Source organism: Triplophysa rosa, linkage group LG12, assembly GCF_024868665.1.
Source record: "Triplophysa rosa linkage group LG12, Trosa_1v2, whole genome shotgun sequence".
NCBI lineage: Eukaryota > Metazoa > Chordata > Actinopteri > Cypriniformes > Nemacheilidae > Triplophysa > Triplophysa rosa.
This window is the reverse complement of record NC_079901.1, coordinates 10,304,862-10,332,241: the sequence shown is the minus strand read 5'-3', so window position 1 is coordinate 10,332,241 and position 27,380 is coordinate 10,304,862. Positions and strand designations below refer to the sequence as shown.

At 38.2% G+C, this 27,380-nt stretch overlaps 1 protein-coding gene across 3 annotated transcripts in view; it reads left to right on the top strand.

The window, feature by feature from the left end:
• Positions 1-27,380, top strand: part of LOC130562597 (latent-transforming growth factor beta-binding protein 4) — a 66,920-nt gene that overhangs the window by 34,834 nt on the left and 4,706 nt on the right. The window contains exons 1-29 of one of the 3 annotated variants that reach the window (XM_057347691.1): positions 1,482-1,521; positions 2,043-2,317; positions 2,681-2,783; positions 4,293-4,361; positions 7,490-7,612; positions 9,439-9,603; positions 10,017-10,460; positions 10,551-10,658; positions 11,248-11,376; positions 11,818-11,943; positions 12,175-12,294; positions 13,116-13,235; positions 13,349-13,468; positions 13,568-13,687; positions 13,791-13,910; positions 14,014-14,133; positions 15,268-15,387; positions 15,547-15,666; positions 17,137-17,256; positions 17,351-17,470; positions 20,912-21,037; positions 21,355-21,480; positions 22,269-22,391; positions 23,728-23,859; positions 23,950-24,075; positions 24,187-24,330; positions 26,671-26,922; positions 27,021-27,092; positions 27,197-27,325. In XM_057347691.1, the coding sequence (XP_057203674.1) occupies positions 1,497-1,521; positions 2,043-2,317; positions 2,681-2,783; positions 4,293-4,361; positions 7,490-7,612; positions 9,439-9,603; positions 10,017-10,460; positions 10,551-10,658; positions 11,248-11,376; positions 11,818-11,943; positions 12,175-12,294; positions 13,116-13,235; positions 13,349-13,468; positions 13,568-13,687; positions 13,791-13,910; positions 14,014-14,133; positions 15,268-15,387; positions 15,547-15,666; positions 17,137-17,256; positions 17,351-17,470; positions 20,912-21,037; positions 21,355-21,480; positions 22,269-22,391; positions 23,728-23,859; positions 23,950-24,075; positions 24,187-24,330; positions 26,671-26,922; positions 27,021-27,092; positions 27,197-27,325 (3,997 nt within the window). In that variant the 5' untranslated portion in view covers positions 1,482-1,496. The other 2 variants (XM_057347692.1, XM_057347693.1) reach the window with 2 other exon arrangements.

Here is a 27,380-nt window from a genome sequence, read left to right as displayed (position 1 = left end):
TTTCATAACTTCTTGCCGACCCTGAGGGGTTGATAACTCTGAGCGCACGGTTACATAATTTCACCCAGTGCCGTGAAGGGTCTAATACAATACAATGCGATGGTTTGTGTTGCGCCCCAGCGTCACAAATATTTGACCTCACAGGGACAAACAGTTATTTTTCTTTTTCATGAGGCACTGCGGAAACTATTTCTGAAACGCTGGAAGACATTGTTGTGAAAAACAGATTAGTGCACATGTCTTACCACATAAAGAGAGTAGTCACTCACTCTACATTTAGATGATGAGGTGCAAAACTCTTCACAGGAAATTGAGGGTTTGGTCAACGACCAAAAGAATAAGAGAAAGAGGTTGTTATACATTTTCCCATATGTAAGAACAAAAACAAAATGGCCTGCTGGAGAGGCTTAGTCCAGATCTATTGTTGTATTTGTTTTATCCATGTTGTTTATAAATCACATGCTGTGGTCTTCAGAGTAATTTCTGCAGGCATTTTTACAGTAGCAGAGGTCATTGAAGCTCAATGTGCTGCTATCTTCACAGGAAACAGTGTGAATGGACAGGGGAGTTGCCCGAAAGGCTTTGAGAGGGTCAACGGGACGCAGTGTGTGGGTAAGAGTCCTCCATTCTTCTGTTTTGGATGAGTGATAGTGCTCGTGTTCTTTTTCACAGGATCCCCATTTCACATATTCGGCCGAATACCGAACATGCGTTTTTTGCTATTTTCGGCCGAATATATTCGGTGGCCGAACATTCGGTGCATCCCTAATATAAGGTGAAACATTACTTTGATATTTTGTTTCACTGGTTTTTCTTGGTTCTCATGCTGTTAGGGGCTAGTGCCAGGGAGGACCTCTTATTGTGCAAGCGTTAACTTGGATCAGGGTTATTGGCCCTAAAGACTGTCTACACTGTTGTGTAACAATTCGATTCCCAAACTAAACCTAATGTTCCCAGATGGTACTGAAGAGATGTTCTGCAAATAAGACCGATACTCTCTATTTCATATTTAGGCCTTCATTATCAGATAGCCATGTGTCTTAAACACACAGATACACTATTCATCCAGACATTAAAACCATCAGCTATTCTTTTATTCAACATTTAGGACTGGTAAGCGACAGCATTGTGTTTTACTGCCTGTTTGGCAAGAATTGGGTGATCCCGGAGGAAAATTGGAAAAGCTTTTTGCCAAGTTTAATCTCCCAGAGGCACCATAGTGAGTCACGGTTCGAACATGTTTCAGGAGAATGAGTTCTCTGATTTCTGAGATCGTAACATTCGTTCTCCCTGCGCTTTTCGCTTTCATTGTGTTATTTCTGGAGCATCGGTCTGTTTATGCGAAAAACAGTAAACGCGTTACAGGAATGAGGACTCTTTCTCAAGTGTGGGGCGTGAGTGACAGATGGGGTGGGCCGTAAATTCCTGAAGTCGGTTGCATTGTGTGTATCGCAGATAGTGTTATAACATGACCCGTGACAGCTGGCCTTGAAGCAATGACGGAGGGGTCAGAATATGTGTGTGAGTAAGCGTGTTAGGAATGGTTATAAAGCCTTCCGCAGTGTTTACAGGCATGTTCATGGGAAGCGGTGCGGTTGCGATGTTTGAGGGATTCATCCCAGGGGTCGGTTTTTATTGCGACTGAAAGATTTCAGGCGTTTTCCTTTTGGTATGTGTGGGTCACATTAAACTGTCTTGGAAACTTGTTGCAATGCCTTTATAGTTTATTTCGTGCCATTTATGCGTTTTATTGTTTCTCTCATAATTTACTCACCGTGATGCCATCACAGATGTGTATGACTTCATTTCTTCAGTCGGACACAAACAAATAATGTTATACTAAAATGCTTTCATGTTTTCCTCTTCTATGGGGATCTAAGCTCCAAAAAGCCCATACATCCATCATTGATGTAATCCACATGAATCAAATGGGTTAATAAATGTCTAATTGTCTGGCGTTTACTTTTTTTTTATTAATTAACTACAATGTGGATCAGACGTCATGCTGACATGAAAAGTTAGTTTTTTTTTTCTCTCTTCAGGGTCCCCCATGGTGAAGGTAAGAGTCCAGCACCCTCCAGAGGCCAGTGTTAAAATCCACCAGGTGTTAAAGGTGGGTTACGGACCCACCGTGCACCAGCAGTCCGAAATGGTCACCTGGTCCGCAGGGCTTTCGGGTGCTCGCACGCACCATCTTCCAGGGGAGAGAGCAGAGGCCCCGCCCCCACAGATACAAGCCCAGACCATACGTGGAGATTCAGTGTACACCGAATCATCTGGATTTAAATACTGCTTCAGAGAAATCCGCAATGGACAGGTTAGATTGAAGCTCCTCTGTTTCAGATCTGTTCTCGATTCTCATACTTTACATATCTTTCGTTGAGCAACAGATTCAGATCCGGCTAGAATAAAGCTCACCCCTGTGTAAGCTTGGAATATGATGGATAAATTGGGGTCGACTTGTATATGAATGTGATATAATATTTAATAATTACCCTGTCATTTGATTATGCCTGTTTTTGCAGTTTAGTTTTCATACTGTAAATGATTTGGGAGCTTTATGTTGTGACTGTTTGAGAGTATGTCTGCATATTAATCCAGCTTGAAAATGTTTTCAAGAATCAAGTGAATGAAAGTGAATCCACTAAATGAACGTATACGTCTTCTTTCTTTCCCACAGTGCAGTTCTCCTCTGCCCGGTCTGCGGAGTCAAGAGATGTGCTGCCGGGGGTTCGGGAAAGCCTGGGGTATCAACGAATGCACGCTCTGCCCAACAGGCTCAGGTGAGTCTTATTCCAGCTGCCGGACCACCTCACTCACAATAAAAACCTTTTGCTGGGAGATACAGGTTTAGAAGCACAGTTTGTACTCTGAGAACAAACAGGCAACAATGCACTAAATAAAAACAGGTTTGTTCCCTCTGAACGAATAAGGTCAGCTGGCTAACAAAACATGCGTCTTGTAAAGCAGGAAATGCAGCAGACGCTGTGACTTCAGGAGATAAACATAGCTTGTTCGGGGTTCTTGGGCTTGTCATTTTAGTCTTGCTATTATTATTGTAACAGTCAAAGTGCCGCCATCAAACAGCTGCCCGTCTGGCCAAACATTACAGTATTTACATTCCTGGTAAATATTTTTTTCCTTCATAGCTTTAATAGCAAGTGACGCTACTTTTAATTTTAAACACAGTGAAGAAGGATTACATATTCAATGGTTATTTTATGAGACAGTAATACAGATATAAAACATACAGTGAAGCCAAAATTTTACTGGAAATGCTGTCACACTTTTTTAAGTTAAAGCAGTGTTGTCATATTATTGGTTATGGCTTTTCTTTCAAAAATAAACATTAAAACAATATTAGAACATCCAAAATAGAAATGACCAATGAAAGACGACCCTATAGTCTAAAACACACGCGACAATTTACCCCGACCTGACATCTATGGCAAATACATTTAGCCTAACACCAAAGTTCAACTTTTCGATTGAAACTGACCTTCATTGCATTGTTTTCCTTTGCCTGTGTAGTTGGCCGTATTGTGTTAATTTGTTTCAGTTCACAAATGATTCTAATTTAAAACAGTTTTGAAGTAAATGTTTGAAAGAAACACACAAAAGCACTGTTAGAAAATACAAACATTTGCGCAATTGGACTTTGGATTCAAAACCTAGTTACAGAGATGTTCTCTTGAAATCTTCTGGGCACTTCTTCTGTTGTTCCTTTGTCTTGTTTGCCAGCTATGTATTTTCATAACTTCTTGCCGACCCTGAGGGGTTGATAACTCTGAGCGCACGGTTACATAATTTCACCCAGTGCCGTGAAGGGTCTAATACAATACAATGCGATGGTTTGTGTTGCGCCCCAGCGTCACAAATATTTGACCTCACAGGGACAAACAGTTATTTTTCTTTTTCATGAGGCACTGCGGAAACTATTTCTGAAACGCTGGAAGACATTGTTGTGAAAAACAGATTAGTGCACATGTCTTACCACATAAAGAGAGTAGTCACTCACTCTACATTTAGATGATGAGGTGCAAAACTCTTCACAGGAAATTGAGGGTTTGGTCAACGACCAAAAGAATAAGAGAAAGAGGTTGTTATACATTTTCCCATATGTAAGAACAAAAACAAAATGGCCTGCTGGAGAGGCTTAGTCCAGATCTATTGTTGTATTTGTTTTATCCATGTTGTTTATAAATCACATGCTGTGGTCTTCAGAGTAATTTCTGCAGGCATTTTTACAGTAGCAGAGGTCATTGAAGCTCAATGTGCTGCTATCTTCACAGGAAACAGTGTGAATGGACAGGGGAGTTGCCCGAAAGGCTTTGAGAGGGTCAACGGGACGCAGTGTGTGGGTAAGAGTCCTCCATTCTTCTGTTTTGGATGAGTGATAGTGCTCGTGTTCTTTTTCACAGGATCCAAAACCTTATCTGTCTTCTTTATCGAAGGAAAGAAAAATGAATCTTCTGGGCTAATCCAGGGTTATTCATAACCCTGGGTTAAAACAAAACCTTTTCATTTAAGACTTAATTTCATGTTGAAATTGGGAACAGTGGTGATTCTTCTTGATCCTGCGGGATGTTAAACCAAAATGAGCTTGCTCTTGGCTAACAAAAACTACAAGTACCACACTACAAAAAAAGTGTTATTTTGAAGTCAGAGTTGGAGTTGAAAATTTTTGAATTTGACCCAACAATGGATTAAAACAACCCAGCATTTTGGGTTGAAACAACCCAGCATAAATTAACTCACAACTCAACGGATGGGTTTGACCCTTTTTGACCCAAAAACCCAGCATTTTTTGAGTGTACCATCTGATTCCATAACCATACCATAGTACCAACACAGTCTTTTTTTGGTAAAGACCACTGGCAATAACCGAAGACCAGGAACACAGCTCAGTTATGCTTCAGTTTGGACTAAAGTACCGTGAAGCATATCCAACATGATTTAGCCACTCCATCTATACAAAAGCAAAACATATTTCCCCCCAAGGTAATTTTTTTACTTACAAAGCTATTACTCCAAACAAGATGTTTGTAATTATGACTGGATGAGTCTTTTATGATATGTCATGATTTGATGTTTATGAAATAATGACACAAAAGGTATGAAAGGTGTACTCTACTGCTCATTTCCACAGATGGTTTGCTAAATAGATCAGATTATGAAGTTATAGCTGAAGGTGATCTGATGCGCAAATAATGACAACTCCAGATCTTTTACAACTCACTCACTCACTCCATTGTGACATACAGGGATTATCATTATTTTTGCTTTTTTACTATTTTTGCAATACTGTTTGCTAACGCTAATGGGACAGACAGTTGACTTGAGTGTTACTTTGGTCATATGTGTCAACTTCTGGCATGAGTTTAAGGTGGGACCCTGTTTGTCTGAACATGTTAAAGGGGTCATATGACACGGCTAAAACAAATATTATCGTTTGTTTTAGATGTAATGCAATGTGTATACACGATTTAAGGTTAAAAAACGCTGTATTTTCCACATACCGTGCATGTTTGTATCTCGTCTTTGCCCCGCCTCTCTGAAACGCGCAGATTTTTTACAAAGCTCATGGCTCTGAAAAGCGAGGTGTGCTATGATTGGCCAGTTAACCAGTGCGTAGTGATTGGTCAAATACTGCAAGCGTGTGATGGAAATGTAACGCCTCTTACCATATTTGGAACATCAGGTTCCAAAGCAATTGTACTGACAGGTACGCCCACCTTACTTGCGTATACATTTGGGCGGTCTTAGTCAAATCATACCATGAACTGATGTAGATTTGTGGGGGTGTGGTTACATGATGCGTTTCAGGCAGGTCTGGGTGAGCATTCGCTTTTAGATAGAATGCATCTTTTGTTCCGACACTTTAATTTTTGCAATTTTACGTGTCTAATACATGCATGGGCAGCTTATAACACACCAAAGACACAGAAAGACACGTATTCGTGCCATATGACCCCTTTAAAAGTGTTCTGGAAACCATTGTTTTTGCAATTCTTTTATCTTCATTTTCTGCACCAGATGATGGCCAAACAAAAGCAGCCTGTTAAATGGCTAACATGATCTAAAATACATATTTACACACAAACTAGGACTATCAATGTTAACGTGTTAACGCATGCGATAACATATTTTTAGATTAATGCATTAAAAATATTTGACGCAATTAACGAAGCATCCGTTTATTTTGTCAACCTTTGTCTAGCGTTACATTATACAGTATAATCACGCTCTTATTCATGTGAAGGCTTTTAAACCACTTAAGCGTGATTTGAAAGAGTTGCTTTGACGCGTTCAGTGTAGATAGACAGTTTCTAGCTGTGGGATGCGGGAAAACGCAACCCGACAGTGGTCCAGTCTGGAGTATACAGTCACGGGCTGAAGGCTGCGTCAGTGAATCTCTGTCAGAATCTGTCAGACAGTGCACCAGTATTAAGTTCTCTTTCGTGCTTGAATGAACAAAACCGCACAAGATTATGCCAGAAAGCCTGTTTTGTCTAGCATTTTCGTAAGCACAGACTAAATAAAATCTAAAATGAATGCAAAGAGTTGTGAAAATTGGAAAGGGCGTCAGATCTGCGTAGAGAGAGAGAGAGCTCTTAAACCTGCTGCTGTGACTCCTGTCATTATTAGACATCTGTCCGATTAACCGAAAATAAATATCAAGTGATTTATGCACAACTTGTGAGTGACGTACGGTAAAATGCTGCTGCATCCGAAAGCCAGAGGGTGCTCTCATGCAGAAACTCCAAATACGCACTGCAGAAGAAGACCATAACACAAGTAGTTCTAGGAAATGCCTAAGGACATGTTTTTATCACTGCTCTTCAAGCCTCCTCAGGTATATTAATGAAAATAAAGTATATTTATAATGATCATGTTTGACGGGTGTTGCTTTTTTAAATGCACGTTATAAGCGACTCAAACTCGCGCTGCTTTTAGATCGAGCAGCATTTCCTACTGATCCCAGAGCCGTGCTTCACGGACAAGCTACGCATCAATAAAATAATCAATACTTTGCATTATCACAGCCTTCTGTATTTAATTTAGAATTTAGCATTAAAGACTGTAAAGTGTTTGAGAACTTCATTCAATATCTGTATATTTCCTACCTGTTAGACATGATAGCTCTCAATTATACTGTTGAATGGCTATAATTAATGTTAAAATAAATAAAAAATGATCAATTTAATAGAGACATCTGTTGCAGAGGCTTTCATTAATAAAATAATGCTGTTAAAGAAATTGTTGTTTCTACATAAATTTTGAGATTAAATGTGAAATTATTTGAATGTAAAAGTACATATAAAGCATTAATGTTATGTGCGATTAATTGCGATTAATCACAGAAAAAAATGTGTGATTAATCAGATTTGTTTTTAATCGATTGACAGCACTAACACAAACACATATAAAAAAGGACATATCAACACATCTGCCTGTTGTGACGGCCGTGTTTCCCCCTCTGGTGTAGATATTAATGAGTGTTTGCAGCCTGGTTTCTGTGAGAATGGGAATTGTGTTAACACCCGGGGGAGCTACAGTTGTGTCTGCAAAGAGGGCTTCTTATTGGACGCCTCTCAAGGGATCTGCATCTGTGAGTATGGAGCTGTCGGACGCCACGCCGTCGCCTGAGAGGAGGCTGGTGACAGGAATACGACAGGGCAGCCATTCCACACAGCTACAACCCTCAGTCATACATGCACTTAATGTAAATGCGAGACCTTTTCGCAGGGCAGAATACACCTGCAGAAAAGATCTTGTCCAAAAAAATGTCTTGTCTAGAGTGGTTTATTCTAGTTAAAGAGACTTGAAGGTTTTGGCTGTGTGGCAGTGTAGTTCTGTCTATTCCCGCAGGCATTTCTTAGCACCTGTAGCTCGGCTTCCGAGATGACTGCTGGGCGGAGCTGTCCCTTGACCTCTGACCTGACTATATGCGTCTTTGCATCGGGGCCTGTCTGATCATCCCTGCCTCTGTATTATCAGCAACTGACCGTTCAGTCTGTCTGGTGTTTTACAGATGATATGGAGCTGCCTCTATTTGTCTGTGTTTTGCGTCTGGGATACTCAGTGGTTCTGTTTTAATCACATTTTCTTCTTCTTTGAATGTGGTCAAGCCTCCTTTAGACTCTGAGCGCATGTATATGTGTGTCAGTCAGCTTTCAGGTAAGTTTACTCAAGTGAACTGTCCTGATGTGTGTACTAGATGTGTATTACTGCATTGATTGCTCAAGCTGTTTTGTGCTGTATGTGATTTCCAGTGGCTCTTTGGCTGATTATTGTATGCCTGGCTCTACTTCAAACCTGTTTGTGCTGCTAAACCATAATTGCCATAATTGACATTTATGTGGAATGTGTAGCAGAAATGCTTATTTCCTTTGGACTGTTTTTTTTTTTCAAATAAATTGAAATGTTTTTTGGTGTTTTAGGTGGGACAACAATTTCAAACCAATCTAGTCAGTTTGTCTCTTTTAATATGCACTGAATTTAAAGAAACAGTGCACCAAATATACTGTCATTATTTACACTCTCTCATGTCAGTATAAAGCTGTATAATTTTTCCTCCGTAAAAACAAAAGGGTTGCACAATGTCCACTGATGCTAATGTACAATTACTTGAAGTGACAGTTCACCCAAAAATAAAAATTCTGTCATCATTTACTCGCCCTCAAGTTGTTCCAAATCTGTGTACATTTCTTTGTTCTGATGAACACAAAGAAAAATATTTGTAAGAATGATTGTAATCAAACAGTTCTTGGCCACCATTGACTACCATAGTAGGAAAAATGACAATGGTAGTCAAAAGTGCCCCAAAATTGTTTGCTTTCCTACATTCTTCAAAATATCTTCTGTTGTGTTCAACATATCAAAGACATTTATAAATACATTTTTCCTACGATGGTTGTCAATGGTGGCCAAAAACTGTTTGGTTACAAGCGTTCTTCTAAAAATCTTTCTTTGTGTTCATCAGAACAAAGTGTATACAGATTTGGAACAATTTAAATGGGAAATGTCTCCGTGATTCTGTGGCCATACAATGGAAGTCAATGGGGGCCAATGTTGTTTGATTATCAACATTCTTCAAAATATCTTCTTTTGTTTTCTGCAGAAGAAAGTAATTCATGCAGGTTTGAAATGAAATGAGGATGAGTAAATAATGACAGAATTAAAATTTTTGAGTGAACTATCCCTTTAAGAGACATTGAAACCATCTAAAGGAACCAGATGGAAAACCATCTCCCTTAAAAACCTTTTCAGTTTGTTAAAGGAATGTGATATGCATGTACGTTCCTGCATGTTCAGATTTATGTTGTCTTTATTAGTTGTCTACGTAAGACCTGAATCTAAATGAAATTATTTGGTTCCTAACTGCGTGTTATCTGTGAGTCATAAGTGTTACTCCTCTATTATTTCCCCCCACAGCACAGAAGGTGATCTCTGAGGAGAAGGACCAGTGTTTCCGCATCGTAAATCAGGGTTCCTGTTCGCTACCCATCCTGAGGAACATCACCAAGCAAATCTGCTGCTGCAGTCGAGTTGGCAAAGCCTGGGGGAAGAAGTGTGAGTTATGTCCTTACTTTGGCTCAGGTAAGAAGTTTTCAGAGTCACACAAACTTACATCTCAACATTCGTGGAATGCATTTGTGTTAAAAAAAAATCCACTGGAATGAACATCTTTGATGCAGAAGTGCAGGCGGAGAGCGGGAAAAGATAAATGATAGAGCTGAGAACATTATTTTAGTACAGAACATTGAAACAACATGGATTTCGACTGTTCCTCATGGACGTCATCCCACCCACACGTCGGCAATAATTCTTTTGAAAATATCTGGCGGCATATCAAAGGAGTCAATATTTACAGCGTAATTTGTCTTAATCCACATACCGCTTGGATTTCAAAACAAGTGTGTTGTGTTGTCCCTGTTGACCATTTAGAAAACGTAAGGTTCTGACAAAAACACTTCGTGGACTAAATTCTTGGCGTTGAACTCTGTCCACAGCTGCTTTCAAAGAGATCTGTCCTGCAGGACCAGGTTACCATTATTCTGCTTCAGCCGTCAAGTTAAACCAGAAGCTAGCTGAGATGCTCAACACTGGTGGGCCGCCTTTGGTCTCCGAGAACGTTCGAACATCCACTCTAAACATCGGACTCCAACCTGCGGTCCCTGAAAGCTCAAGAACACACACAAATGCACAGTCCACCAGAACCCAGCAACCTCCACAACTGTCCAACACACAAACCATTAGAGTCCAACAACCAGTGATCGCTCAGTCAAGACCAGTCCAACCTCCACAATCCACTTCAGTTATTGTACAAACGCCACCAAAACCAAACCTGTCGACAGGAAGCGGGTCTCAAACCACTAATGCCAGACCTCAGCAGCCCAACCTCGGTCCTGGCAGCGTCGCCACGGCAACCAGCCAGCCAACTAGAGTGATCACACGTGAGTGATAACCTCCTTAAAGAATCTTAAAAGATGTGTATTTATTATTGTGTGTGTTATTGTGTATGAGTTCAATTGAATTGTTTTCAGCTGTTGTCCGGACGTACACAAGCCGACCATCTGTTAACAGGCAGCCGATATATCCAGCCAGACCACTTCCTGTGCCAGCTACGCCCCGCCCACTTCCACCTAGACAAGGTATGGCAACCATTAAGCCTTATTCCAAATGAAAAATACGGCTCAAGCTTCTTACATTTTTGGGGGTGCTTTGTAGTGTTTGCACTGGTGTGGACTTCACAGCAAACTTCTAGAGTGAAAACAATCTAATAGAAATATAGATGTTGGGTTAAATTGAAGGAAAATTTAAGTAAAGAGATACCGGGTTTTCTTCAAGATGTTTATAATATTTGTCCTAACAGCTAAAAAAAAGAATTAGTGGCTATTTAAGCAGGAAGTCAAACAGAATTGTCCTTATCGTTTCGGCAAATGGATAAACACAAAGACTATTTAAGAGATTTTGAGCAGGCCAAGAAAATTCACCAGCTGCCTCATACACTTGACCGACCTTTCTGATTACTGAAGTTGAAGTGCTACCAAATGTAAATCAAGCTTAAAGAATGTGGAGCCGGAGGACGCGCTATAATTTTCTCATTATTCACGTGCATCCCACTATGTGGTTCAATGGATTTTGGTTTGGAGGCGGATGAATAAGTGTCAGTCATGTTAAGAGCTCCGCATCCGAGATGTTGACCAGATATTATTATGTCCTGATGTGTGCTTTATCCAGGCGTGCGAGTGTGTGAATCGAGACCTCAGGTGTGTGGACAGGGTCGCTGCGTTGACCAGCCAGGTGGCAGACACACATGTTTGTGCAATACTGGATACATATTCAATGCACAGCAAGGTCATTGCCAAGGTATGAATATGTGTGTTATTGCATTACTTTAAATTGAACTTTAATTCAGACTTCCAGATAACAGAAAAAAAAAAAATTTTAAATAGATTTTCAAATAACGTCTTCCAAATTCATATCTTAATTGTTCCTTCATCACTAAATCTCTGCATTGTTCCCACGGCACATTTCAGACTGTTTTCACGACTATATTTTTGCCATTGTTTAGGGATTCCTTTGTCTCCTCAGCATTTCCACAACACTAAAAGTTCAAAGGTCCGGGAGAGAGTTTTCTCTGTAGTTAGAAGCACTACATTGATGTGAAAGTACTGTGACCTCCAGGGTCATGAGAGTGAAGGGTTCAGGGACAATAATCCTTTTGTCCTGATCCGTTCTGGACAGAATGGTGAAGATCAATGTAAGGTCATTGCTCACCATCATCTCTCTCTCCGCACACACACGCAGATATAAACGAGTGCCTGTTGACACCCAGGCCATGTTCTGCAGGACAGTGTCAGAACACAGATGGGAGTTTCCGTTGCGTGTGTCCGTCAGGATACCAGACCAAAACCCAGCAGACCCAGTGCATTGGTCAGACATGTTTTCTTTCAATGCACTGTTTTAAAGCATCCTCTTTTTATTAGATCCGAGTACATTTTGATTTTTTTATGCATAATTTAGCAATATACATAATCATAAAGTAATAGCGATAATGTTATGGTAGATGAAAACAGCACATCCATTCTTTAATGAGATTGATGAAAATGATGAATATTCATAATTAATCATTAACTAATAAATCTGACTGTATCAACGCCACAGATGTTGATGAGTGCCGTCAGGTGCCTAACCCCTGTAATAATGGCCGCTGTGAGAACACACTTGGCAGCTTCAGGTGTGTGTGCAGAATTGGATACAAGCTACAGGAAAACATCTGCACAGGTAATTACAATCATTTAAGCTGCAATGGAAACATTTACATTAGGGGAAGGAAAACAACTAGAACATTTCTTAATAAAGACAATGGCAGCACATGCAAAGTAGCCGATATGTTGTATTTGTATGATAAAAGATAACTGATGATGTACATTATTTCAAATAGCGAATTTGATTTTTATATAGACTGTTTCATCAGATGCGCTAACTTCCCAGTCTGTGTTTGGCTAGTGTCTAATAATAGAACTTTTTATATTTAATTTATGTTAATATTAATTAATATTATTATTTTATTGTATAATAATTGTATTAAATAAACAATTTGTTGAATTTTGTTGCATGTTCATTTTATTAAATAAACATTTTGTTGAATGGGTCTCGTAGTTTTGACGCATTTAAAGAAACGTATGGTACATTGACATCTAGCGGTTGAGCTTGGCATCGCAGTCTAAGTTCAAAATATTGGAGAGACAAGTTTAGCCATCTAATGGTTCTTCTCGGTTTCTTTTGCTTGTTATCAGAAATAATCTACATGCACTCTGTTGTTTGTGAATGTGTACCGGAAGTTAAGGGCAGTCCACGAACGTGCGCATGCGCAGTAACGTTTGTTTATGTTGTCACTTTGAAACCGTCTATATTATATTATAGTTTTTATTCAATATTATATTTACAATTTATTTATAAAATGTAGTAACTATTACATTCATTATTTCAGTATCAGTGTCATTTCTTAAGACATTATTAAGAGGCATGTGGTCATAGTCATGTTTTCTCATTTCTGAAGAAGTGAATTCCGATTCATTTTATGTGCTATTTTGTTTATTTAGACATAGATGAGTGTGTTGATCCTCTACGGTGCTCTGGTCAGGAATGTGCGAACACTCCGGGTTCATTCAGGTGTATTTCCTGTAAGCCTGGCTTTGATCTACTCAACGGACAGTGTTCAGGTAATCCCCAGCACTCTGCCAATTATGAACCTTTCTTTTACAATATTTTAGATGTGTTTGTTGCGTAACATTCACAGATCTTCTTGGGTAAAGAATGTCTTTCCCTGATTTAGATATCGACGAGTGTCGTCGGACCCCGTCCCCCTGCGCTGACGGCCGTTGTGAGAACACACCGGGCAGCTACAGGTGCTCGTGTCGAACAGGATACAAGTTCCAGGCCAACACATGTGTGGGTAAGAAAATCTGAATTATAAAAAATGTTTGATTATGACTCCAGGTGTGCTTAGATGTAAACCACAGTTGTGTGTGTGGGTCTATGGTGTGCATTACAGATGTGGATGAGTGTCAGGACTCATTACAGTGTCCTGGTCAGGAGTGTGTGAACTCTCAGGGTTCGTACAGGTGTGTGTCGTGCAGACCTGGCTTCGGTCCCATCAATGGAAGATGTTCAGGTAAAAAACCTTATTTAAAGCTTTCAAACCACTAGAAGGGGGAGTTGTGATTCTGTAAAACAACACCACTACCAGAATGATAACAAAACATCTTTCCGTTCAGATATTGATGAATGCCGTCAGACACCTTCTCCTTGTTCTAACGGTCTGTGCGAGAACACACCTGGCAGTTTCAGGTGTACGTGCAGGACAGGATTCAGACAGCAGGGCGGCACATGCATCGGTACAGTTATTAATATTAATTATAAAAAATGTGCAATTTTTCTGATTTTGTGCATCTCATGTGTGTGTGTGTTTGTGTACACGGGCGTTTCATGATATTTCAGATGTGAATGAGTGTGAAGATCCAGCTCAATGTCCTGGTCAGGAGTGTGTTAACACTCTGGGTTCCTATAGATGTGTCTCCTGCAGGCCTGGATTTAGCCTGAGAAACGGCGCATGTGCAGGTATACAATATTGAAGTTCATGAGAATCCAGAAATTGACCAAGCTGCTATAAAACCAAAAAGCATTAAAGTTCCAGTGTATGAAATTTAGCGGCATCTAGAGGTGAGGTTGTGAATTGCAACCAACGGCTCATTCCACCCCTTCCTTTCGAAACACTACGGGGGCTCTCACAGGACTAAGATGTCGATTATATATTTATGAAACGCGCTCCGTAGAGCAGTTTGTCCGTTTAGGGCTACTGTAGAAACAACATGGTTTCAGACATTTCATTTCAGAGAGGTGCCACTTATGCCACCAAGTTGGTGGCACCAGCCCTTAATTTGATAGTACCAGAGTCGTGGGGTGAGGCAAGAAAAAAAACCACTAAAACTACATCCAAACATGTTTGATACATTAATAAATCAATTACAAACTTATAAAAAATCATTGTTTATGACATAATGATTATTGATTGTATTGCTTATACACAAACTCTCTTTCAATACAAAGTAGGCCTAAAGTTTTAAGTGTATTTAAAGGGTAAACTTATGGTGAAAGAGAACTCCGTTTAGTAGTTTTCACTCTTGACTCCCAGGGCACACATGTTAAAACACATGTTTTCTGCCTTAGCTTCACACTGCATACAATACACGCAACACAATTTGTTATTGTTGCTGTTTTGTACGTTAGCTGTGGAAATGCTTGTATTCTGCAGGCAAAACATATTTATTTTAGCTCCGCTCTGTCGGTCCTACCGCTTCATCATCAATAGCATTAAATGCATCTTTTACCCACAAATTACGTCTTTGGAGGGTGGGGGCACTGATAGATAAACGAATGGCTGGTGGGGAGACGAAATGGAGTGACTGGATGCGCCGCTTGCGCAATATAACATTTCGGCGCATTCAATTTATAACGTGCAAAAATTATATATTGATCAGTTTGGCAGTCGCACCGGTGCGACCATTAAGAAAAACTGGTCGCAACAGCAGGAATAATAGTCGCAAAATGCGACCAAATGCGACCAAATATTGCATTTCTGTCTGTGGATCCTCGAAAAAATGACACATTGGACCTTTAAACCATTCAACCGTTATCTTAAGCTGCATGGAAATGTATGAATTATAATTCACTTTGTAATTTTATGTATCTCAGATATCGACGAGTGCCGTCAGACTCCTTCACTGTGTGTTGACGGAAGATGTGAGAACACTGCAGGTAGCTACAGCTGTCTGTGTCGGCCTGGCTTCAGATTGGATGGAAATATCTGCAGAGGTATAGCATGACATAACCATCAATACTGTTTTACTACATTACACCTTGTTAAGTGCAACATTTTATTGCTGTGTTTTAGATATCACACTCATAGGTTATTTAAAGTAGCTCAGGTCAGGAAATAATGATGTTTAGGGGCTGTTTCTTGCCCTGTTCCAGATGTGAACGAGTGTGAGAATGAACTTCAGTGCCCAGGGAAACACTGTGTGAACTCGGTTGGCTCCTTCAGTTGCGTGTCCTGCCAGCCGGGCTTCGAGGTTCTGAATAGCCAATGTCAAGGTATCACTTTCTGATCATCTAGTAGGTGAATGAACACGTAAAGTATAGATATTATTTTTACTTGTCTTCAAGGTTTTAGGTTAAACAAATAAACGACAAAAAAGAAGTGTGATGTTAGTACACTGCTACTAAACCGAAAATGAGAATCTGCTTTCAGTTAATTAGTTTATTAGTTTTTTTATGTACTTCTCAGAAATATACTTCTATTAATTACACCTTTACCTGTTAAGTATACTTGATTTACAGTATACTAACAGAAGTCAGAGTATATTTGGCCTATACTCAATATTTTGGCATATATACAGTATATATATACATATTCTAAGTATACTTTGCTTGAGTAGCCAACTTTTTTCACATAGTTTTACATACTGTCTTATAAACTTACATGTTCAAGTTTATATAGTAACAATGTACTATAAATAATACATACTTAATCAATTTTAAAGGGATAGTTCACCCAAAAATGAAAATTCTATCATGAATTACTCACCCTCAAGTTCTTCCAAACCTGTATAAATTTCTTTGTTCAACTTTAGGTTGAGTAATTCATGACAGAATTTTCATTTTTGGGTGAACTATCCCTTTAAGTATGATGTTAAGTTCACAATGTGTACTTTTATACTCTAAAATGTGCTACAAGGATTGAACTAGTAAATGAGTATGCCTATTAGTTCACTTGTAGTGTAGTTGAAATACAAACAAAACATGTTGTGTATTTTAAGTATACTTTAAGTATAACGGTAAACTTCAAAGTACTTCTATGAACTAAAACGTGGGCCATTTCAGTCCCAAGTAGTACACTTAGAAGTATACTACTAGTACATTGATACACAAAGTATACTTAAAATAAACATGAGCATTACTTAAAGGGATAGTTCACTCAAAAATAAAAATTCTGTCATCATTTACTCACCCTCAGGTTGTTTCAAACCTATATAAATGTCTTACTTGTTAAACGCAAAGAAAGATATTTGTAAGAATGTTAGCAATTTTCAGTTCTGCGACATCATCCACTACCATAGGAGGAAAACAATATCGTATATTTTGTTGTTCTGTTGAACACAAAGTGAGATATTTTGAAGAATTTAGGAACACAAACAGTTCTGGAGCACCTTTGACTACCATTTAATTTTTCCTACTGTGGCAGTCAATGATGTCACAGAATTGAAAATTGCTAACATTCTTCCAAATATCTTTCTTTGTGTTCATTTATACAGGTATGAAATGACATGAGGGTGAGCAAATGATGACAGAATTTTCATTTTTGGGTGAACTAGCACTTTACGTCTTAATAAAATGAACTTGAAGTGTGCTTCTTTTTTGTGGCGTTAGTCAACATTTCTTTAAAGTGTTCACTGTTTTGATAAACCTTTTGAAGGTCACTTAAAGGTATGGAACGACTATCTGCAGCCATTTTGCAAACTTGACGTCCATCACAGCTGCTTTGTTTCACTTGTGTCTTTTCAGACGTAGATGAATGCGTCCGAAATCCCTCGCGCTGCACTAACGGCCAGTGTAAGAATACTCCGGGCAGCTATAGATGCGTTTGCTCTCTTGGTTTCCAGCTAAAGGAAGGCGCCTGCGCTGGTAAGTGAACACGCAGGGTCATTACATCATTGTGTGATTTCTTCCATCTCATTTAACAGCATTGACACAATCTTTACAAATCTGTCTCTATCAGACATTGACGAATGTTTGGACCCACTGCAGTGTCCCGGTCAGCAATGCCTGAATTCTCCGGGCTCGTACCGCTGTGTTCCCTGCAGAGACGGGTACAGCATGCAGAACGGACGCTGTGCAGGTTAGATGAGCCCTAAAACCCAAACCGCAGACCACAACCACGACCATTTACGACATCTGGATCTATAAAATCAAAATGTCACTTTGAATCTTTGTAAATTCTTGTTTTGCACGCGTCTTGGAGCAACCTTTATGCTGTGGATCTTTCAAGTCCTTTTGAAGGTTATTTGAGTGTAAACAGCTGCTGCTCTGCTGGCTTTTCTTAAGAGCTTCAGAATAAAGGATGTACTGGAGAAAGTTGCCTTTGGCAGACAAAGGCATCTAATGTGTCAGTACAAAACTTCATTCCTTCGGGGAATATCTGTCTGTGATCGACTCTCTTCCTTCCTCTCTCTGTAGATGAGAATTAGGTGTGAAGGGGGCATGTGGTCTACAGATGGCAGAACTCAAACCTCAGCCATGTGTTTGGGCACGATTATCTATTTCCGTGTTTCTGTTTGAATCATACAGACGATGAGATAAAGCGAAGGAGCCATCTAAAGGTGGTGGGGTCAGGGGAGTGTTGAAAGGATAGACTCAAAACATCTGTCTTGAAGATGTATCGTCTATCTGTCCCTCTCCTTTAAAGGCAGTTATAATTATAAACAGCACATCATAGAATCTTCTAGGCATTACATGTCTATTTTCACATTTAAATATGAAGTCATTTTTAATAGTAATTTATTCAAATGCACAGAAAGTATATACACTGCGTTCCAAATTATTATGCAAATGATATCTTTCTCTGGTTTTCCTAATTTGTCGATGCAAATGACAGTCAGTATAATTTTCAAGTAATCAACAGTTAGGGTACATTTGGAATTTTATTGAACAAACCTCCCACTGACAACAGTATTTATTTAAAAAATGAAAAACTCAAAATGCACTGTTCCAAATTATTATGCACAACAGAGTTTGAAAACATTTCATAGGTTGTAAAAAACTGAAAATGGTCATTTGTTGAATTTGCAGCATTAGGAGGTCATATTTACTGAAATCAAAAGCTATTTCAATCAAAAACATCCTAACAGGGCAAGTTACATGTTAACATAGGACCCCTTCTTTGATATCACCTTCACAATTCTTGCATCCATTGAACTTGTGAGTTTTTGGATAGTTTCTGATTGAATTTCTTTGCAGGATGTCAGAATAGCCTCCCAGAGCTGCTGTTTTGATGCTAACTGCCTCCCACCATCATAGATCTTTCGCTTGAGGATGCTCCAAAGGTTCTCAATAGGGTTGAGGTCAGGGGAGGATGGTGGCCACACCATGAGTTTCTCTCCTTTTATGCCCATAGCAGCCAATGACACAGAGGTATTCTTTGCAGCATGAGATGGTGCATTGTCATGCATGAAGATGATTTTGCTACGGAAGGCATGGTTCTTCTTTTTGTACCATGGAAGAAAGTGCTCAGTCAGAAACTCTACATACCTTGCAGAGTTCATTTTCACACCTTCAGGGACCCTAAAGGGGCCCACCAGCTGTCTCCCCATGATTCCAGCCCAAAACATGACTCCGCCACCTCCTTGCTGACGTCGCAGCCTTGTTGGGACATGGTGGCCATCCACCAACCATCCACTACTCCATCCATCTGGACCATCCAGGGTTGCACGGCACTCATCAGTAAACAAGACTGTTTGAAAATTAGTCTTCATGTATGTGTGGGCCCACTGCAACCGTTTCTGCTTGTGAGCATTGGTTAGGGGTGGCCGAATAGTAGGTTTATGCACAACTGCAAGCATCTGGAGGATCCTACACCTTGAGGTTTTCGGGACTCCCGAGGCACCAGCAGCTTCAAATACCTGTTTGCTGCTTTGCAATGGCATTTTTGCAGCTGCTCTCTTAATCCGATGAATTTGTCTGGAAGAAACCTTCCTCATTCTGCCTTTATCTGCACGAACCCTTCTGTGCTCTGAATCAGCCACAAATCTCTTCACAGTACGATGATCTCGCTTAAGTTTTCGTGAAATATCTAATGTTTTCATACCTTGTCCAAGACATTGCACTATTTGACGCTTTTCGGCAGCAGACAGATCCTTTTTCTTTCCCATATTGCTTGAAACCTGTGGCCTGCTTAATAATGTGGAACGTCCTTCTTAAGTAGTTTTCCTTTAATTGGGCTCACCTGGCAAACTACTTATCACAGGTGTCTGAGATTGATTTCAGTGATCCAAAGAGCACTGAGACACAATACCATCCATAAGTTTAATTGAACAATATAAAATTAAATGTTTACGACACTTAAATCCAATTTGCATAATAATTTGGAACGCTGATTGTGTAGAAGCGATTTTTGAGGTTGTGGTTTTTTTTTTAAGTGTGGCGCGTTTGCTGTGTTCTGGATCAGACCAACAGTCTAGTGATATTAGCAATGTTACATACTACTTAGTTGGTTTGATCCCGCCACCTTTAAATAATTGTAAATAATAAGACTAAAGAGGAATTAATAAAAAAAAAATGTGGATGAACTTTTCCCATTAAAAAAAAGTATTTGAGTGTGCTATTAGTATACTTGTGTTAAACTAAAAGTAAGAAAGTATACTTTCATTCTACTTTTTATGTTCTTACACGTACACTTATAGTATACTATAAGTACATTTTGCCTATACTTTTACCTATTTTGGTCAAGCTATACTTCAGATCTATACTTAAAATATACGTTTAATAGTAATTTAAGTATAAAAATTAATACCAAAATAGGAACATAGTAGTATACCTAAAGTGCAATATATAGTAAGTTCCCTTAAAGAAAACCTTACTACAGTAAGTATAGATAGTTTCATCGGACGTACGCGCCTGGCTCGAAGTTAACTTCCGATCTGTTTTCGGTTATAATATAGCAATGTATTATATATTTAAATTTATATTGATATTTTATTGTATATTAATTGCATTAATTTAAATGAAAACTACGGAGGTTCATGTTCACTTGTACTGTAGGAGAGTTGCAGTACAAACAAATAAACAAAGTTGTAAACTTATACTACTAAAGTATACTTAAAAGTATTCTTTTACAAACTACTAAATAGTAGACCAATTTAGTCTCGAGTAGTATTGAAATGATACACTTAAAAGAATACTACTAACAATTTATTGTTTGGATACCACAAGTGAATTGAAAATGTACAGTACTTGAACTTAATTTATGGATACTTAATAAAATTTGAAACATACTTTTGTGAAGGTTAGGTATTTTGTGTTTGTCAGCTGTACAAAGTTCATAAAACCGCATGCACATAAGGTTAACTGCCCATGCGGTGTTAACTAATAGGATGTTATCCTAAGACATTCTTTCAAAAGGGGTTAAAATCTCTTAATATTGAAACCGAAAAAATATATGATGTAAAAATCATAAGTCTTAGCCAAAATGATCTTGTCAGACAGATTGTCTGTTAGTTTCTGGCTTGTCGCACGCATTAATAAACGCTTAATGCTTAACACAACTTGTTTGTTTTCTCTTCAGACGTTGATGAATGTGCGAGCGCTCAGATGTGTGGACCACAGAGCTTGTGTGTGAATACAGACGGGTCTTATCACTGCGACTGCCTACCAGGATACAGAGCAGCTGGTCCCAGACGCCAATGCCGAGGTCAGAGAGCATTCAGATTCACATTTAGTTTATTATACACTATTTTTTTTTAGATTTACTATATTTTTACACCCGGGGTGATTATTAACGTTATAGTGTCGTCTTTATGGGCTCCAATTAACACTTCTGCCATAACACTTTTCTCTCAGGCAAGTTTCTTACACTCTGAATATTTAATGAGGTCAGCACTGAGGCTGTTTGTTGCTAAGCAACCGGTGTTACACTGTAACACTGATATGAAATGTGAATGTCTGAATTTGGGTTTGTTTTTGATCCAATTTCTCCCGTTCCATCATTCTGTGCTCATTCTGGCTCAGACATTAATGAGTGTCTGGAAGGAGATTTCTGCTTTCCAAGCGGAGAGTGTGTGAATACAGATGGCTCGTATAAGTGCGTTTGCGCGCAGGGCTACAAGAGCGGCGTCAACGGGACGTCCTGCCAAGGTATGACACATGACATAATACAAAGCCATGGATCGTACTGTTATACTGCCATTCATCAGCAAAAGGAGCTGGGAAATATGAAATCTAAAGAGACAAATGTGTTCTTGTTGTTATCCTCATAAATCTCAACCCTCGGATCTGTGGATATTTTGGTCATAGGGAAGTTGTTTTGAAGGGAAGGTCTCAAATCTGATTTTTTTTTTACTTTTTATAAAATCATAAAAATTTCAAAACTACATTGCTCCGAATAATGAAATAAACTTCTTTGTTCTACCTCACAAACCTCTGGATAAAATAAATATATAGAATAATTACACAGTATTAAGGGGGGGGGGTAACACAATGTCATGTTAATCTTGAGTCCCTACAGAGCATTGGTTCTCAAACTTTTTCATCGGAAGGCCCCCTTTGCGTAGAGTGCATCACTTTGCGGCCCCCCAAATAAAAATTTACCAGATAATCTTATACTTAGAATTTTATTAAAACCAGAAACTCAGATTTGTTATACAGTGCTGGAACATCCATACTTTTGTTTGGTGATCTTATTTTTCGGATTTTTGATTGCATAAAATTTATGATAATTTTCTAGATTTCATATAATGCCACAAAATCTGTGCCCCCCCGGATCCATCTGGGGTCCCCAGTTTGAGAACCACTGCTATAAAGTACAGTGTGTTTTTTACCTTTCCCCAGTCAACTCATTGTCAGAGTAGATATGTTTTATGTTTTGGTTCTACTGAGTTTTGTTTGGGATGATGTCATTCTGATTTGTCTTTGTGTGTTACCAGATATTGATGAGTGTGCACGAGAGGGAGTTTGCCAGGACGGCCGCTGCACCAATACAGAGGGATCATTCCTGTGCCACTGCCAAACTGGCTTCACCACTAACCCAGAGAGAACAACCTGCCTGGGTACAAACATACACATGCCATTGCATACAGACAACAGAATTTAACTGTGAATTGCTTCAAATTGAAGAGAATGTGAATGAAATTTGAATTGCGATTTAAAGAATTTGAGATTTGGGAATTTAAGATTAACCCTCCTGCAATGTGCAAACTTTGGCAATGAATTAATGTGTGGGGTTATATTAACCTCACAAATGTTTTAATATACAATAAATTACTCAAATTTAAATTATTAGACTTTTTTAACTCACACCTTACCTACCTAATATTTAAATATTATAAGAAGCTGTTGAATCTCATAAAATTTGAGAAACAATTTTTTTCAAGATTTTTTTTTGTTGAGAAACATCTTTAAAAAAAAAGAACAAACAACACCATTCAAGCTCTAGTTCCAGAGGGCATGGGAGAAAAATTAATGAAAATAATTGAAAACATATTTATTATTTTCATATAATTATGTTATTATCACATAAATGCATTTTCTTGATGACAATTTTCAAGACTCAAGATTTTAAAAAACTTTTCAAAAGATGTCAAAGTTGCTTTGGGGTCTATTAGACCCTAAACATAACAGGACGGTTAAATATTCAAACAAACAAAAATACCAAATTTTATTCATTTAAATGTACTGATTTTGACCAACTATGCAAATTTAATCCTTGCTCAGTAAAATATGTTTTTCTAAACTGTTCAAATCAGTAGATTTACATCTGTGTCTCTCTATCGCCATCTCTGTTTGAAACATAAAATTGCAGGTTGTCTTTATCATTTCCCACAAAATGAAACCTAACAGTTTAATTTATAATTAGCTAATAGTTGTGGATTCGGGGTAAGGTAAGAAGACTCTTACCAGATTTTTATGTATATGCTTAGTACGTTTTTCTTAAGAGTCATTTTTGTTTTTCAACCAGGAAAGTTACAGATTGCATCTCTAATTATTATGATATCGTCGCTGTCCTTCCGAAACCTTGAATGTCCAAATCACAAATTTGAAAAACTGTGTACTTTTTAAATGATTATATACTGTGTTGTTCAAGTTCACAAGCACTTTACAATAGTTTTATTGGTTAGATATAAAAAAACAGTGACAAACATAAAGGGGAACAAGCTAACAATAATGATTTATGGCAAAAAAGTACAACTCACGAAATATGGAGAGGTTTCAGAGGGACAGCAGCGATATGCTTTTGGAAATACTGTTATATGTTTTGTGTAAGTCTGAATCTTATCTGAATTGGTAATAAAACAATCCAAAAACCTCGCTCTGTACTGTCTCAAATCTCCAACAAACAAGGACAAGTGTGCTTGTGTGCTCACTTCAAGCTATTTCCTCCTTCAGATGTGAATGAGTGTTTGGACTCCGAGGGGGCCGTGTGTGGATCCCAGCGCTGTGAGAACACCATCGGCTCTTTCCACTGTGTGTCGTCCTGTGAGCCTGGATACCACATCACAGTCATAGGAGAGTGTGTGGGTAAGCTTCAGAGCCCATAAACGAATAACACAAAATACGACTTTGGCCATGTTCTGTGTACAGAAATCAAATAAAGAATCTCTCTCGCAGATATCAATGAGTGTGCCAATGCGACTGTGTGTGGGAAAAACTCCTACTGTCAGAATCTGATTGGCACATATCAGTGCATCTGCGACCGGGGCTATGAGTCCACGGGCGATGGGCAGGCATGTGTCGGTGAGTCATGTACATACTTGCATGCTGTCAGATTCTGTAAACGTGTGCAGAAAAACTGCCCAACAGTGTCACAATAAATGTACAATACACTTGATGTTTCTTACTCATCAGACATAAATGAGTGTGAGATAATGGAGGGTGTGTGCGGATTTGCGCGCTGCTGGAATGTGGAGGGAAGTTTCACATGCGAGTGTGAGAATGCACAGGAGGAATATATGCCACTAGTACAGCGGTGTGTGAAGAGAGCGAGTGCAGGTGAGCACACACGAGTTTAACCTAAACAGGAAGATTATTACTCTTTCACTGCTGCCCTCTAGTATTTGAGTAAGGTCAGAAAAGGTTGTTTTTAGAAACTAACTTCTTGAATGAGTTATGTCAAATGTTCTTAAAAATAGTATTTGAACAGCAGTAAACCCTGCAAATATGACTTTCCTAAAGGCAGAATATGTATTCAATCAAATGGTAAATTAATTAAACTAAATAATACTAATTAAATAAAAATAAAGTGAGTAGTTTAGGAATTTATCAGAATGATCATAAAATTATTAACTCAGTTTAAGTATGTTTCCTTTCATGGCCTTGACAATTATATACAGTTTAAATGTTAATCTTCTTTTAACTTTTTATTTATTTGTTTATTTACTATTGTTTATTTATTTATTTTTGTACATTTTGGTACATGAATGTGTGTGCATTGTATGTTATTTGGCATTTAGTAAAAGTGAAGTGCACATTTTAAATTAAAGCAAGGCAGGCAGGCAAGTTTATTTATATAGCACATTTCATACACAAGGGCAATTCAAAGTGCTACATAAAATGATTGACAGAGAGAAATAAGACGTATCTTTAAAATGCAAATGATTTACGATCACAAATACTTTAGATTTTAAGAGACAATAAAACAGCAATAAAATTGATTAAAAATGTGAGTGTATATATAAAAAGAATAAGAGCAAAAGAAAAAAAAATTAGAAATAGAAGAAATAGAATATTAAACGTATTAAACTTTTGGTTATCACCAAATTTTATCACCAAAAATAATTATAAGAAAAAAATGTGTGTAAATATTAAGATATATGAAATATATGAATAGATGTTTGCAAAAACAAATAACTCTTTTTTTTTTTAATTCTGAAAAATCATGTTTTTTTTATTTTGCATTCCAATTAATATCCATCTAACTGCATTTGGGTTGTTTTGATTACAATTGCTATGACAATTTTCTTCAATTCTCCTAACAATTTTCCTAAACTCTTAACACAGCAACACACCTAAAATGCACAATTGGCAAAACTGTTAATTTCATGTTCAAAATCACACATCGTAAACCAAATTCCAACAATAATTTACACAATAAATTATTGTTGGACACAATACACTGTATCACCAAAACACTAACACGTGTTCTCTGCTAACAGGAACATTTAATTCAATCATATCACCATGTCATAAAAAACACTAAAATCAGATGGAATAACAGATGTGTCAGGTCTGCCCTTATACAATATCCTAACTGTTGGTTTCTTGAAAAATCTGGACAATAGATTGTGTCCAAGATGAGATTTGTCTGTATTTCACCAGCCTCTCTATATGATAGCCTGTGTTTTATGATAGGGGTTTTCAAACTGGGGTCCGATGAGCCCCAGTGAGCCTCCAGAAGGTTAAGTGTTTATCTGCTTTTTTTGCTACATGATAGTTTTCTGAATTGTTTATATTTGTCTATTTCAAGTGAATATTTCCTTTTAACTTAAAGTAATAACAGTACAAATACATGTTGAAACTGTCTCTTCGGGTTATATAGGCCTACCTCTAAGTTTGGAAACAATATGTTGTCTTTGTACTGTAATATCACATTCACTGTTTATCTAATAAAATTTAAATGTTTCTTTACACATATAAAATTATAGATGGATATGTATTTTAGGAAAGGGGTCCCTCACAAAAGGTTCACCTTACTGTAATGTTCTGTCCCTCACTTGAGAATGACAGAAGGTGTAAATATAGACTACGGCTGTGATTTATATAGTTGCATAACTTCAATTTGCTTTATATCATGAGCAATGGAATAAAATACAGATGATATATTTGTGTTATTCAGAATATGAACCGTGATGTTATCTGTTCTGACAAACAGTGTAAAAGCATTTGTAAATTTGCAGTAAAAAAATACATAGTTTTGGTCTTTGTTGAACTTGTGAGTTAAAGAAGTTAAAGCATTTTAAATGTGTGTTAAATGTATGCATTTTGTGTCAAAGCAACAAGAAATGTGTTAATTGTATAACTTACACAGCCAGATGTTGTGATAACTGTGTTAAGAGTTTAGGAAAATTGTTAAAAGTATTGGAAAAATTGTCATAGCAATTGTAAAAAACTGTAAGTAATGACTCACATCTTACACAATTAAACACAATAAAAACATGATTTTTAATAATAAAAAAAGACATTTTTGCAAATAAACTCTATATAAATATAAAGAAAATTTCAAATTATTTTTTCAGTGCTTCAGGATTCTCTGTACATGTATATGTTTAATTCAATCATATGACCATGTTTGTGTTATTACTGTGTTTACTGTATTTTTGTATGGATTTACAGCAGGTAGTTCTGGACTGATGGACGGAGATTCCTCTTCCACAGCTGTGCACGGATCAGTTGATTCTGGTTCAGAGTCCGGTTCTCTTCCTCAAGCTCGTCCTGGAGAGCTGAGAGAGTGTTACTTCGGCATCTCTGAGCCCTACTCGTGCAAGATATTGACTCAGAACACCACGCTGCAAGAGTGCTGCTGTACGGTGGGCCAGGGCTGGGGTCTCCTCTGCCAGTATGACATCTGCCCTGAACCTGGAACAGGTGACGAAAATTGAATATGCATGTTCATTACCATAAGAAAATTGACGAATGTCATACTCTTAACTTTCACAAACTCATCAATAACTCTCTCCGTTTAGCGGAATACCAGTCGCTGTGTCCCAACGGAAGGGGTTATGTTACCGTGGAAACGGGACCTTTCAGCTATAAAGGTAAAGCATAATCCAAACAGGCTCTGTATGCTCTCACAGTTATCTGTGATAAATCTTTCTGTCATTTGTTCTTTCTAATCTGTGTCTGGTTGACCTCCCAACAGATGTGGATGAATGTAAGCTGTTTGATCCAGAGGTGTGTAAGGGCGGCGTGTGTGTCAACCACATTCCTGGCTACGCATGTTACTGCCCCAGTGGATTCTACTATGACATGGAGCTGATGGAGTGTATCGGTCAGCATTAACAATATAATAGATAATGATACATATTTAGCCTTGAAAGAATCTA